The sequence below is a fragment of the Mustela erminea genome, chromosome 8 (genome assembly GCF_009829155.1).
Source record: "Mustela erminea isolate mMusErm1 chromosome 8, mMusErm1.Pri, whole genome shotgun sequence".
NCBI classification, from domain to species: Eukaryota; Metazoa; Chordata; class Mammalia; order Carnivora; family Mustelidae; genus Mustela; species Mustela erminea.
In genome coordinates, this window is record NC_045621.1 from 114,262,090 (window position 1) to 114,276,816 (window position 14,727).

Consider the following 14,727-nt stretch of genomic DNA (forward strand, 5'->3'; position numbering starts at 1 on the left):
CACAGTGGGGAATGATGAAGGCTGATAGGAAAAAGTCTGCAACAACCACCTGATAGAAGAATAGGCAATTGATAGAAAAGGGAATTTAAATGGCTGGATTTATACAAGGAAAATAAAGCTTAGAAGCACAAAATTATAGTGAAATGTCACTTCCTACTCATTAGTTTGGCAAATTCTCAGAAGTTGGTCACACACTATGTTGATGAAGGCACTCTGGGAGTGTTAAATGGTACAGTCTCCATGCAAGGCAGATTGGCCTTCCTGCTTCTCCTTTCCCCTCTCTTAGGAAAATCTCCTATGTGGTTCCCTCCTCTTGCATTTAGAGGTAAATAAACAAGTTGGTGCTAGTCACAGGTAACTCACCTCACTTCGAGGAAGGTCCCTGAGTGAGGGTGCTATGCTCAGACCATGGTGATGCCAGCCTCTTTTCCCACTCTCTTCCTTCTGGTCATCCTGGCTTCGTGTCTGCAGAGAAAGTAGGAGGCTTGCCGGGGCCTTGGGGGTCTTGGACCTTTCAGAAGCCTCTGGACTGTTATTCACATCAATGTAGCTTCCAAGAGAAACCATGGAGATGGCACTGCTCCTGCCAGTGTAGTGGAAATCTTCCCAATGAACACCAGGCCTAGGGCTCCGGGGCTTGGGACTCATGGGTTTGCAAGGCATGCCTTGCCTTCCATATGCCAGGCAACAAGCAGAACTGGAAGGAAGAGTACAGCTGATCCCAGCCTGCTGGGCATGAGGGCTGGTGGGTGACATCAACCAGGACTTTTCATGAAAGATACCTGAACTTAGGTACCTACTACTTTCCTGGGGGCTGGTGCATTTGATGGTTGGCTCACTTTTTCTCCTGTTATCTGGAGAAACCAAATTGCTGGGTAACACTGGTGTGGGAGAATGTGGAGGGGACCGGGGATCTCCAAAAACACAGTTTTCCTTGTCTTCTACCTGCTCCTCACAGTGACTGTTTTTCCTTGGTGGAGAAGGTCTGAGGGGATTCAAGATTTTCTGTCTTGGAAACAGACTTACTAAGGTGGGCCTTTTGGGGCCTTCTGTGTCTTTGCTTTTCAGAAATGCACGCCAGGAGCTCTGCCGTGGTCTGCTCTTCTCCTTCTGGCCCTTGAAAGAACCTGGAGAGCATTCATCAGTGTTCTCTTTTTCTAAAACTTTTGACTCAAAAAAATTTGCAAAGGTCTTGTGAGCTAAGGCCAACCTTGCCCTGAGCCTTTTCTCTGGAGTTTTGAGTTTCTTAGCATCACAGCTTTCAGAGGATAGGGTTCTGCTACTGAGGTCCCCTGGTGTCACCACATTGTCCACTTCTCTCAGACCTGCAGCTCTGCCCCCTGCGCCCTGGAGGATGACCTTCCTAGAGGTTCTCATGCCCACTTGGTGTATAGGAGGCTCATCCCCACCAATGGCATTCTGCCAACAGGCCGCAGATCCTGCACCATCCCCACGCAGTTCCTCCAGGCCTGAAGGACCCACGGTCCAGGCAGATATGCTGGCTGCGGCAGGCCTGGCAGGCTGTAGATGCCGGGGTCCCTGAGCACCGGCATCCCCTCCTGGGGTCTTGGCAACCAAGGACCTGCTTTTCCTGACGGAGGTCACCTTGGGAAACGTCAGGCGCTTCCCGGGTTCCTGCGAAGCCTTGCAGGAATGATGGGGTGGGCCGGGCTGTGGAATAGCTTGGGCGCTGGCAGAGGCAGGGATGCCAGAGCCCTTCTCCACCCCATCCACTTCCCCACCCCCAGTTCTGGCCTCGGGGCTCTGTGCTCTTTGACTGCCCATGGGGTGAAGGATCCAGGCCTTGGGTATGTCTTCAGGACCAGGGCCCAGCAACCTAGCAGCATGCTTTCTGTCTGCCCTAGGCAGGTTTTTTTCTGCAACATCCCCTGTGCTCCTCTTGCCCTGGGCGGGCTCCTGGGAACAAGTCTTTTTGCCCAGGGGCCTCTTTTGGGAGGCAGTTTGGGGGAGCAGAACTACCTCAAATTCTGCGGCTTTGGCCCCCTGACAAAGAGTTCCATCATCACCTCCCAGTCCACTGGCAGCAGGCAGCTCATCCTCACAGCCACAAGTTTGTGGTTTCCTAGCCCTGGGAGATTCACAGGGGGTTGCTCCAGCACTGCAGGGAGATGGTGGTCTTTGCTCCAGAAATCCGGACTGTGTTTCTGGAAGAGGACCTGCTTTCCTCCTGATGGCCTGCAGACCTTTCTGCTCAACAGCTATAATGATGAGTGTGCACCTGCCCCTAGAGGTGTGTACTTTGGGCTCTAGCTTCAGGCCCTCAGGAGAGTCCTGGGTACCACCCTCGAGTCCCTGGTCACACTCATCCCCGCCATTGCAATGAGACACAGTGGCTGTTGTGGTTTCCAAAAATTCCTTCAAGGCATTTTCAGTGAAGTTGGGGTCTAGAACCATCACGTCTTCCACTTCCTTTATAGTATCTGTTGCACTTGTTTTCAGGGTAGTCTCTGGAGTGACTAAATAATCAGTCCCTTCACAGCAACGCATCCAGTGTCTGTTCCTCACCTGTGACCCACTATTGCTAGAATGATGTGGAAACTTGGCCCTAACAGGTGGCTTTCTTTTCGCACTGAGAATGTACTTTGATCTGTAATTATTGGTTTGGTTTCCTGCCTCAACAGAAATGTCCGGAAGGTAGTTTTGCCTGTCACTCACATCAGCATTGTTTGGTGAAGGGCCAGTGCTTTGGGGTTCCTCTTGTAGGCTTTCTGGGCTGTGTTCTGACTTGTACTGTGTGGGCACTGGCACTTCCTCTGTGTTAAGGCTCACAGACTCGGCAGTAAGGCATGAAGAAACTGGGCAGGATCTAGAATCCTGTCCCAACTGGTTTTCCAGCCAGAGAAATTCAGAGGGTGTGTTCTGAAAGGCCCTTTTCCAACTAGGAGCCCTGAGTTTATCCTGGACCTGCAAGTAAGGGGCCCTTCTTTGGAAAACAGAAGGCAAAGGAGACATCTGGGTGGGGACAGGGTGAAGAGGGTTTTGTGCTCTTGGATCTTGTTCTGCTCCCATCCCTTCCTTCAAATGAGTCCCAAATTTCACAAAATTTTGTTCTGGAGGATTCTCAGGATATCTTAAGGGAAACACTGCTATGGAATGGGCCCTTGTCAGTGTTCTCATGTGCTGACAGCAGTGCTCTGGGGATGTCCTGTCCTTGTCATTAATATTTTCTGGGGCACTATGGTGAAGCTTGCCATATGCAAGGTAAGAGGTCCCCAAAGGAATGTGGCAAGGGACATCAGAGCAAGGCTTGGTGCAGAGCAAGTCCATGTTGTCTTTGGGGCCTAGAATACTTCCCTTCTTTGTCCTGGCTCCCAAAGGGGTGGTGGTGTACAGTGGACCTCTGTAAGGCAGCCCTGAACCCCTGGCCCTGTTATGGATATGTGGCCAGCTCTGGCCCAGTTCACAGCACCAGAGAAGGAAGGGCCAGACTACTGGGATGCCAGACAACTCTCAGACCTGGATTTCTGAAGAGAAAAAACAGAGAATCCCCCGAGGTCTTGCGCAGTCACCACTTTTGCGGGCTGGAGACTGTAGCTGCCTGTGGTATCCTGTGAGCAGCACTTTGTGTGATGAGGAGACCCTGCCAGCAAAGACTCTAGCTGTAGGCTGGCCATGCCATTGTCCTGGAGGTGTTCTGTCTTCTCTTCTCCAGCAACTTCAGCAAAGACTTGAAACCCACTTTTGTAAGACTCTTCCTTGGGGTCAAGGGACAACTCTAGGTTCTCCCTTGGGTCAAGCCTAGGGACACCAGTTGAATGCTGCTTGTGAGGAGGTGTGGTTGCTGGAATGTCAGGGCATCCCCAGTGTCCTTCTCTGTCCACAGAGGTACCACTTAGAGAAAGGCAGAGTCCCCCCGTGAGGTCACCAGGCAGGGACTCTGTGTCAGAAGCACTTTCAAAGGGGTCGGTTTTTGTGTCTGAATAACTTTTGCTATGGTGGAACAGTGTCTCAAAATCATTGTGGTCTGTTTTCTGGCTCCGTCCCCATTCCTTTGGTTCTGCAGGAGAAGTGGGGAGCTGCTTGTCTTCAATCTTGTCTTCACCTGGCAGGTGTGAACCTGGCTCTGGAGTCTGGAAGGGCAAGGAGAGAGGAGTCAGAGACAAGGCCTCAGGATATTTGCACACATGTTTACACTGCACCAGCCTTTGTCAGAAGGAGGAAGGTTCAGAAACATCTCATTAGTTCCCCATGTGCACCTACGAAAAGAGAGGTAAAAATGAAGAGCTACCTTTTATTGACACAGGAAATAAGGAATGAAGCCAAACCCAAACAGTAAGGAGAAAATATAGCACATAGTTAAAGGCGACCCTATTAAAAAATCAGAATAGGACAAATGAGCATGTACAGCTGAAGTAAGTATAAATGTGTTGTGTGAATCATGATGAAAAGCATACCTCTGCCTAATGTTTTCAGCAGGAAAGAACACATTAATATATGTTTGTTTTGTGTTGCTTGTTGTTATGTAACCAACTGGATTAAAGTCAGCACTCTTACACTTAGAAGTGTTTTCTGAGTTATGTTTCCTGGAGTCAAAAAAATACAAGAGTTATTGAATTTCAAATGCTTTTTGCGATACTATTTCAAACACATTTTGTGATATTATAAATGCCTAAGTTTTGAGAATAGGAAGAAAAATAGAGAACTGTGCAAGTATTTTCAAATTTTCCTTTTGTCATTATGCATTTTTAAAAATTATTTTAGAGAGAGAGAATGGAGGGAGGCGCAAAGGGAGGGGGGCAGTCCCGGACAGACTCCCCGCTGAGCACAGAGAACAACCTGGGGCTCTATCCCATCACCCTGAAATCATGACCCGAACCGAAATCAAGAGTTGGATGCTCAACTGACTGAACCACCCAGGCACCCCTGTCATTACATATTTCTTAATCAACATGTAGAGATATAAATTTATATACATCTGTTTAAAGTGGATGGATCTATGCATTTTGACAAATGTGGACACCCATGTAACTACTATCATGATAAAAATCTAGAGTATTTTTATTTCCTAAAAAAAAAAAAAAAAGCCCTTTCCCCCTCCCAGTCATTCTGTACCTCCCCAATGACCTACTCTCTGTCACACAGTCTAGGTCTGCCTTTTCTGGAATTTCAAATTACCATAATATGCAGTATGTACTCTTCAGGATCTGACTTGTTTCTTTCAGGATAATATTTTATTTTACAGTTTCATCCATGTATCATGGTTGTAGCAAGTATTAAACAATACTTGAATGTGGTGATAATGCCACACCCAACTCTTTTTTTCTTTTTTAAAGATTTTATTTATTTATTTGAGAGAAAGAGAGAGCACAAGCAGAGGAAGAGGGAGAAGCAGGCTCCCTGCTGAGTGGGGAGCACGATGATGGTCTCAATCCCAGAACCCTGGGATCATGACCTGAACCAAAGGAGCCACTTAACTGGCTGATACATCCAGGCACCACTGCCCCCAACCTTCAATCATCAACTCCCCAAAGACTCCTTAGATCAGGAGTGGAGCAAGCACTTGGCCAAGTTGTAGCCAGGTTTTGTACAGAAGCTATTTACTCAACCAGCTCTTCCTAAGCATGGTTTCTCAGGACTTGTCATAAGAGATTTCCCAAAGCAAATGTTTTTAATTACTCCTTAACCAAGCGGAGAAAAACAAACACCAAAGCTTGCAATTCTAAGGCACTAGATAGATTCAGAACATCAGGAATGATGATACTATAATTTCAAATTTGTTGCAAAGCAGAAAGGAATGAGAAATAGGAAAGGAAACATTTAAAATTAAACCATTTGGAAAGGAGGGCTGTGAGATTGCTGTGTGGTATCCAGGGGAGATGTGCACTTAGGAAACCTTGGTCTCCCAGGGTTCCCAACAAGTATGCAGGGGCACAGTCACCCATGTCACAGGTGCTAGGCACTGCTCACAGCCCTTCCAGGATGAGCAAGGTGTGGAGGTGCACATGCCTTGGCAAGCACAGAAGCCCACTCACAGCCCTGCAGCAAGCTCCTGTTCCCTCAGTGTGGCCTTTGGACACCTCCATTCCCTCATCTCACCAACTGTGGTATTAAATCAGAAACTGACTTCCTGACAACAGAGCACGTGAGTGGCCCTTTCAGCACTGTTATAGCTTGACATCTCTTTACAGACTTACGGTGGCGTCAATACTCACGAGCTTCAGGCCCAGAGAATTCCACAGTCCCACATTCCAAATGACCAGCGATCTGGAAAATGACTATCCGCAGATGCCTGTGGTCTCATTCCTGCCCCTACCCCTTCTCAACATCACCTCCCAGAACCCTGTGAGTAAGGGGATGGGCTGCCGCCAAGAAACTGGATTCCCTGGCTGGGTGTTGTTGATGGACAGGCATTTCTTTGAGTTCCAGGTTATTTTGGCAAAAGGTCTCACTTTGTCTCAATGAAAATAAAAGCCTTTGGGGAAAAAATATAAAATAAACTTTGTAGATTACAAAATTGTTGTCATCTGTGCAAGAGCACTGGAATAGCAGGTTTAATATTCCTTAAAATGTATGAATGCTGCAATATGAAAAGTAGCTGTTTTTTTATTTTTTTAATTTTTCAAAAATTAATTAATTTTTTTTCAGCATAAGAGTAGTCATTATTTTTGCACCACACCCAGTGCTCCATGCAATTCATGCCCTCTCTAATACCCACCACCTGGTACCCCCAACCTCCCACCCCCCCGCCAATTCAAACCCCTCAGATTGTTTTTCAGAGTCCATAGTCTCTCATGGTTCACCTCCCCTTCCAATTTACCCCAACTCCCTTCTCCTCTCTAACTCCCCATGTCCTCCATGTTATTTGTTATGCTCCACAAATAAGTGAAACCATATGATAATTGACTCTCTCTGCTTAACTTATTTCACTCAGCATAATCTCTTCCAGTCCCATCCATGTGGCTACAAAAGTTGGGTATTCATCCTTTCTGATGGAGGCATAATACTCCATAGTGTATATGGACCACATCTTCCTTATCCATTCGTCCGTTGAAGGGCATCTTGGTTCTTTCCACAGTATGGCGATTGTGGCCATTGCTGCTATAAACATTAGGGTACAGATGGCCCTTCTTTTCACGACATCTGTATCATTGGGGTAAATACCCAGGAGTGCAATTGCAGGGTCATAGGGAAGTTCTATTTTTAATTTCTTGAGGAATCTCCACACTCTTCTCCAAAGAGGATGCCCCAACTTGCATTCCCACCAACAGTGGAAGAGGGTTCCCCTTTCTCCACATCCCCTCCAACACATGTTGTTTCCTGTCTTGCTAATTTTGGCCATTCTCACTGGTGTAAGGTGATATCTCAATGTGGTTTTAATTTGAATCTCCCTGAGGGCTAGTGATGATGAACATTTTTTCATGTGTCTGATAGCCATTTGTATGTCTTCATTGGAGAAGTGTCTGTTCATGTCTTCTGCCCATTTTTTGATATGATTGTCTGTTTTGTGTGTGTTGAGTTTGAGGAGTTCATTATAGATCCTGGATATCAGCCTTTTGTCTGTACTGTCATTTGCAAATATCTTCTCCCATTCCGTGGGTTGCCTCTTTGTTTTCTTGACTGTTTCCTTTGCTGTGCAGAAGCTTTTGATTTTGATGAAGTCCCAAAAGTTTATTTTTGCTTTTGTTTCTTTTGCCTTTGAAGAAATCTCTTGAAAGAAGTTGCTGTGGCTGATATCCAAGAGACTACTGCTTACGTTCTCCTCTAGGATTCTGATGGATTCCTGTCTCACGTTGAGGTCTTTTATCCATTTTGAGTTTATCTTTGTGTACGGTGTAAGAGAATGGTTGAGTTTCATTCTTCTACGTATAGCTGTCCAGTTTTCCCAGCACCATTTATTGAAGAGACTGTCAACCTTTTGTCTGTACTGTCATTTGCAAATATCTTCTCCCATTCCGTGGGTTGCCTCTTTGTTTTTTTTGACTGTTTCCTTTGCTATGCAGAAGCTTTTGATTTGATGAAGATATGTCTCCAAAGGCAAAGGAAACAAAAGCCAAAATAAACTTTTGGGACTTCATCAAAATCAAAAGCTTCTGCACAGCAAAGTAGCTGTCTTTTTAAAAAAGCATTTGATTTTGTTGAATATTGGGTTCTAAATCTTATGAAGAAAGAATATTTGGGGGTCACTGGGGTGGCTCAGTCACATAGGTGTCTGTCTCTGGCTCAGGTCATGATCCCAGCATCCTGGGATCAAGTCCCATGTCTGCTCAGTGGGGAGTCTGCTTCTCCCTCTGCCTGCCACTCCCCACGCTTGTGCGCACTCTCTCTCTCTTTCTCTGTGTGTCAAATAAGTAAATAAATAGTCTAAAAACCAGAAAGGATATTTTCTTCCTGACTTGACTCAGGAGTAATTCTCAAATAATTTCTCAGCATGATTCCATATAATTTCAGGGTTACCCTAAAGGGAAGGCTTAGGGGTTAAATCTAGAAGCAAAAGTATTCTTTTGTTGAAGTTTTTTGGTGGGCGTGAGTTTGAATGTTTTTAAGCAGAAAATCTTCTCTTTATTTTATCACAGTCCTACCACTCCCTAATTGTCTTGTTTCTGTAACTATATGAAACTTCAAACACTAGTGCAAGGTGTTTAGACTTGGACTTTCTCCTATTTTTTTTTTTCTAATTGCCATTACAATTTCCTCCTTGACGCATGGTTTATTTAAATGTATGCTTTAGTTATCTTTTTGTTTCTGATTTCTATTTAATTATAACCAGAGTGTGATCTGTATGATACTGATTCTTTGAAATTAGTTGAAACTGGCTTCATGGCATAATCCAAGTTTTATTTCATAAATGTTTCCTAGGTGATTGAAAATAATGTGTATTTTCTAATAAATTCATGCAGGGTTTAATAAATGTTTATTAACTCAAGCTTGTTAGCTGCTACATCCTCATTAACACTATTAATCCTCAGTAATTTGACCAGTTTTTCATCTGCTATTAAGAGAAGGATGATTTTAACATTTAACATAACCACAAAGGTGGCATGTTTGTCAGTTTACTCTTAACTCTGTCATCTTTTGATTTATATATTTCAGCATTATGTTAGTAGGTACATAAACAAGTTTATGATGGTACATCTTCCTGGTGAGAGGCTCTTTTTATTATTACATAATAAACTTTTTATCCCTAATGAAGGTTTTTGCTTTCAAGGCTATCTTCTCTAATATTAATAGACCTATACCAGCTTTCTTTGGGTTTTCCCATTCCTTTATTTTCTTTTTATTTATTCATTAATTTTTATTTTTTTTATTTCTTTTCAGTGTAACAGAATTCATTATTTATGCACCACACCCAGTGCTCCATGCAATACGTGCCTTCTGTAATATGCATCACCTGGCTCCCCCAATCTCCCACCCCCAGCCCCTTCAAAACCCACAGATCGCTTTTCAGAGTCCATAGCATCTCATGGCTCATCTCCCCTTCCAATTTCTCTCAACTCCCTTCTCCTCGCCATCTCTTCATGTCCTCCATGTTATTTGTTATGTTCCACAAATAAGTGAAACCATATGATAATTGACTCTCTCTGCTTGACTTATTTCACTCAGCATAATCTCTTCCAGTCCTGTTCATGTTGATACAAAACTTGGGTATTCATCCTTTCTGATGGAGGCATAATACTCTATAGTGTATATGGACTACATCTTCCTTATCCATTCGTCCACTGAAGGGCATTGGTTCTTTCTACAGTTTGGTGACCGTGGCCATTGCTGCTATGAACACTGGGGTACAGATGGCCCTTCTTTTCACGACATCTGTATCTTTGGTGTAAATACCCAGTAGTGCAATTGCAGGGTCATAGGGAAGCTCTATTTTTAAGTTCTTAAGGAATCTCCATACTGTGCTCCAAAATTGCATTCCCACCAGCAGTGTAAGAGGGTTCCCCTTTTTCCACATCCTCTCCAACACATGTTGTTTCCTGTTCTGCTAACTTTGGCCATTCTGACTGGTGTAAGGTGGTATCTCCATGTGGTTTTAATTTGAATCTCCCTGAGGGCTAGTGATGACAAACATTTTCTCATATGCCTGATAGCCATTTGTATGTCTTCATTGGAGAAGTGTCTGTTCAGGTCTTCTGCCCACTTTTTGACATGATTATCTGTTTTGTGTGCGTTGAATTTGAGAAGTTCTTTATGGATCCTGGATATCAGCCTTTTGTCTGTACTGTCATTTGCAAATATCTTCTCCCATTTCCGTGGGTTGCCTCTTTGTTTTGTTGACTATTTCCTTTGCTGTGCAGAAGCTTTTGACCTTGATTAAGTCCCAAAAGTTCATTTTTGTTTTTGTTTCCTTTGCCTTTGGAGACATATCTGAAAGAAGTTGCTGTGGCTAATATCAAAGAGGTTACTGCCCATGTTCTCCTCTAGGGTTCTGATGGATTCCTGTCTCACGTTGAGGTCTTTTATCTTTTTTGAGTGTCTTTGTGTATGGTGTAAGAGAATGGCCGAGTTTTGTCCTTCTACATATAGCTGTCCAATTTTCCTAGCACCATTTATTGAAGAGACTGTCTTTTTTCCATTGTATGTTTTTTTCCTGCTTTGTCGAAGATTATTTGACCATAGAATTGAGGGTCCATATCTGGGCTCTCTACTCTGTTCCACTGGTCTATGTGTCTGCTTTTATGCCAGTACCATGCTGTCTTGGTGATCACAGCTTTAAGACTCCATCCCCAAACTACTAGAACTCATACAACAATTCAGTAATGTGGCAGGATACAAAGTTAATGTACAGAAATCAGTTGCTTTCTTATGCACTAACAAAGAAAACACAGGAAGGGAAATTAGAGAATTGATTCCATTTACTATAGCACCAAGAACCATAAGATACCTGGGAATAAATCTAACCAAAGAGGTAAAGGATCTGTACTTAAGGAACTACAGAACACTCATAAAAGAAATCAAAGAAGGCACAAAAAGATGGAAGACTATTTCATGCTCTTGGATCGGAAGAATAAACATTGTTAAAATGTCCATAATGCCCAGAGCAATCTATACTTTTAATGTCATTCCAATCAAAATTCCACCGGTATTTTGCAAAGAGCTGGAGCAAATAATCCTAAAATTTGTATGCAATCAGAAGAGACCCTGAATTACTAAGAAAATCTTGAAAAAGAAAAACAAAACTGGGGGCATCATGTTACCTGATTTCAAGCATTCCTTTATTTTCAATCTCTCTATGTCTCTTAGGTTTTCTCAGAAACAGAATAAAGCTGGGCTTTCAAAATCCAATATTTCAGTCACCTTTATTTATTTATTTATTCTTTTTTTTTTTTTTTATCAACCTATAATGTATTATTTGCTTCAGGGTACAGGTCTGTGAATCATCAGTCTTACACAATTCACAGCACTCACCTTAGTTGTTATTATTTTTAAAGTTTTTATTTATTTGAGAGAAAGAGCAAGAAAGAGAGTGAAAAAGGAGTGTGTGTGAGAGAGAGAGAGAGAGGAGAGAACATGAGCAGGGGTAGAGACAGAGGGAGAAGCAGACTCCCTACTAAGCAGGGACCCTGATGCTGGGCTCGATCCCAGGACCCTGGGATCATGACCTGAACTGAAAGCAGATGTTTAACCTACTCAGCCACTAAGGCCTCCCTTTCAGTCACTTTTAACTAAAGAGTTTAAACAATGAGCATTTATTGTGATCACTGGTATATTTGGGTTTCTATCTACTGCCATAACTCATTCTTTTTGAGCTTCCCCATTTTTCCCTTGGAATTTCTCTTTTTTGTGCTTGGATTCAGCAGTGGTTTGCTTAAGAGCATATATTTAAAGAATGTTATGCTTCATTTCTGTATATTTTTGTTGCAGTGAGCATTTTGGGCAGTACATAATTTGCCATAATTTTATAATTGGAAGTTCCTGTCACTCTGCTCACTACAGACTGGCTGGCTGGCTGCTCACTCACCCAAATCACTCTGGCAGAAGCTCCTAGTAACTTCTGCATTGTCTAACCCAAGGCTCTGGTCTTCTGTCTTGCTCACTCACTTTTTCTAGACTATTTAATTTTTTTACAGCTTTATTGAGGTATAATTGACATAAGATAAGCCATACATATTGCAAGTGTACAATTAAAGTTTTTACATACATCTGGGACACCATGACCATGGTCAAGATAATGAACACTTCTCTTGTTTCCAAAAGATACCTTGTACTTTTCTGTTCCCTCTCATCCTCCTCTTACCTCTCCCTGGCAACCCTCCTCCATCCCCAGGTGATCTTTATCTGCTTTCTGCTACTACAGATTAATTTGCATTTTCTACAATTTCATAAAATGGACTCATATTGTATGTATTTTTTGTTTGGCTTTTTTCACTCAGCACAATTATTCTGAAAGTCATCTATGTTGCAGGATAATTTGTTTTACTGATAAGTAGTGTTCCATTGTAGAGAGATAGAATAGTTTGTTTATCCATTCATCTGCTGATACATATTTGAGTTGCCCCAGTTTCTGGCTTTTCAAATAAAACTGCAGTGAACATTTGTTTACAAGTCTTTGTAAAGATATGTGCTTTTATTTCTCTTGAGTAAATATTGAGGAATGGAATAATTGCATCATATAGAAGGGCTATAGTTTTAATTTCTTAAGAAATGGCAAACAGCTTTCCCTTCCATTACCTTTTACACTCCTCCAGCAGTGTATGAAAGTGAGCTGCCCCCCCCCCCAACTCCACTTCTGGTACAGTGGGCTTTGCTCATTTCAGCCATCCTAGTGGGTGTGAAGTGGTGTCTCACTGTGGTCCTAATCTGCATTTTCCTAATGACATATGATGTCAAACATCTTTTCATATGCTTTTTTTCCATCTGTACAGCTTCTTTGGTGAGGTAGTAGTTGAATTTTCAGATTTTTTAAAAAGATTCTATTTATTTGTTTGATAAGCCGTACAATACATACAGAGAGAGCCGTACATACAGAGAGAGAGAGAGAGAGAGAGAGAGAGATAGCAAGAGAGGGAACACAAGCATGGAGAGTTTGAGAGAGAGAAGCAGGCTTCCTGCTGAGCAGGGAGCCTGAAGTGGGCTGGATCCAAGGACTCTAGGATCATGACCTGAGCCTAAGGCAGATGCTCAAAAACTGAGCTATCCAGGTGCCCCAATTTCAGATTTTTTTCCATTAAAAAATTACATTGTAGCCTTTGTCTTTTGTAGTCTTATTATTGAGTTGTAAGACTTATTTACAGATCCTAGATATAAGCCTTTTGTTTGATATATTTTCTACAAAGTTTCTTCCAGTCTGTCGGTTGCCTTTTCATTTTATTAATAATTATTTTTTATTTGCAGAGTGAAGTTTTCATTTTGATGAAGCCCAATTCATTAATTTTTGTAGGTTATGTATTTGTATGTCACATTTTAAAGGCTCTTTCCAACCTGAGGTCACAAAGACTTTTTCCTGACATTTCTTCTAGAGTATGGTAGACAGGATAATGTCCCTCTCCTCCAAAAGATGTCCATGTCCCAATTCCCAAAACCTGTCAATGTTACATTTTATGGCAAAAGGGATTTTGCAGATGTGGCTATGTTAAATATCTTGAGAAGATTATGCTGAATTATCTGGGTGGGTCTGATGTAATCATAGGGATCCTTTAAAGGGAAAAATAGAGGCAGGAGGGTCAGAGAAAGAGGTGTGATAATGGGAGTAGAAACAGTGATTCAGGGGAGGACCATAAACCAAGAAATGTGGCAGCCTTCAGAAGCTATAGAAAGCAAATAAATGATTCTCCCCTAGAGCCTCCGGAAGGGAACACAGTCCTGCTGACTTCTTGGCTTTAGTCTACATGAGAGTTTTCTATGGATGTCTACCAGTAGGCTTGTGTAACAACACTGGCATGGAACACAAGTACTGTGTCACATATAACTACGATGATTTCCAGAGAAAGTCTGTGGTCTTTTTGGTGTAGTAGAGTCTGGGTTATAGGCCTATTTTCTCACTTGGCTGAGTTCACATTTCTGTCAATTGGCCTCAAGGCCAAGTGCTCTTATCTTACTAGATTTGGAGGAACGTGAAAGAAGGAAATCAGAGCCCTGCAAAAATTCTGAATATTCTCTTACCACTATTGATTTCTCCATGTTAAACATGGAAAATAAGTTCTACAAGTTCTTTTCACAAATAGCTGGTCACAAATACTTTAAAAACATGAATTATGTCATATACCTTGTCATCTCCTGTTGCATCTAGTACAGGGCTTGGCACAGAGTAAATACAAGATAAGTAGTTGAGGGATACAGAATTACATAAGATCACCACTTCAATGGATAGCTATTTTAATGCTGTGGCTAAAGATCTAAAAATCTTATTTTATTTTTACAGGTTATTTTCCCCAGGCATAATATTCAAAGTTACATTCAGATTTACATGCTCATTCTCCACTTACTGTGTGTGTTAGACCTGTGCCAGCAGAGGCAGAACATCTTATCTTGTTTTTTGAGTTTTCCAATTTGTGAATGTATTTTATTTTACTACAGAAATGAAATATTTTACTATTCCACTTGAGTAAAAGAGTGTGGTATTTTTTTTGTTGTTGTTGTTCTTCTACTTCTTCTTCTTCTTCTTCTTCTTTTTTTTTTTTTTTTAACAAAAGGAAACTCTTATTCAAATAACTGGAGTTAGACTGCAGTTCACAGGAGGCCTCAGAGGAGAGAGAGGTTAAGTCCCACTGCGGTCGGTTCTCTGGCTGCTCAAGGAGAACCTGCTGACTCTTCAGTCACAACTCAGGGTAT

General features: G+C 42.4%; 1 protein-coding gene across 1 annotated transcript in view; it reads right to left on the reverse strand.

Annotated features, from left to right (window-relative positions):
• Positions 1 to 14,727, reverse strand: part of ARHGEF4 (Rho guanine nucleotide exchange factor 4) — a 250,864-nt gene that overhangs the window by 155,412 nt on the left and 80,725 nt on the right. Inside the window, 2 exon segments of the mRNA XM_032354033.1 lie at positions 364 to 3,467; positions 3,470 to 4,091. Of these exon segments, the coding sequence (XP_032209924.1) occupies positions 364 to 3,467; positions 3,470 to 4,091 (3,726 nt within the window).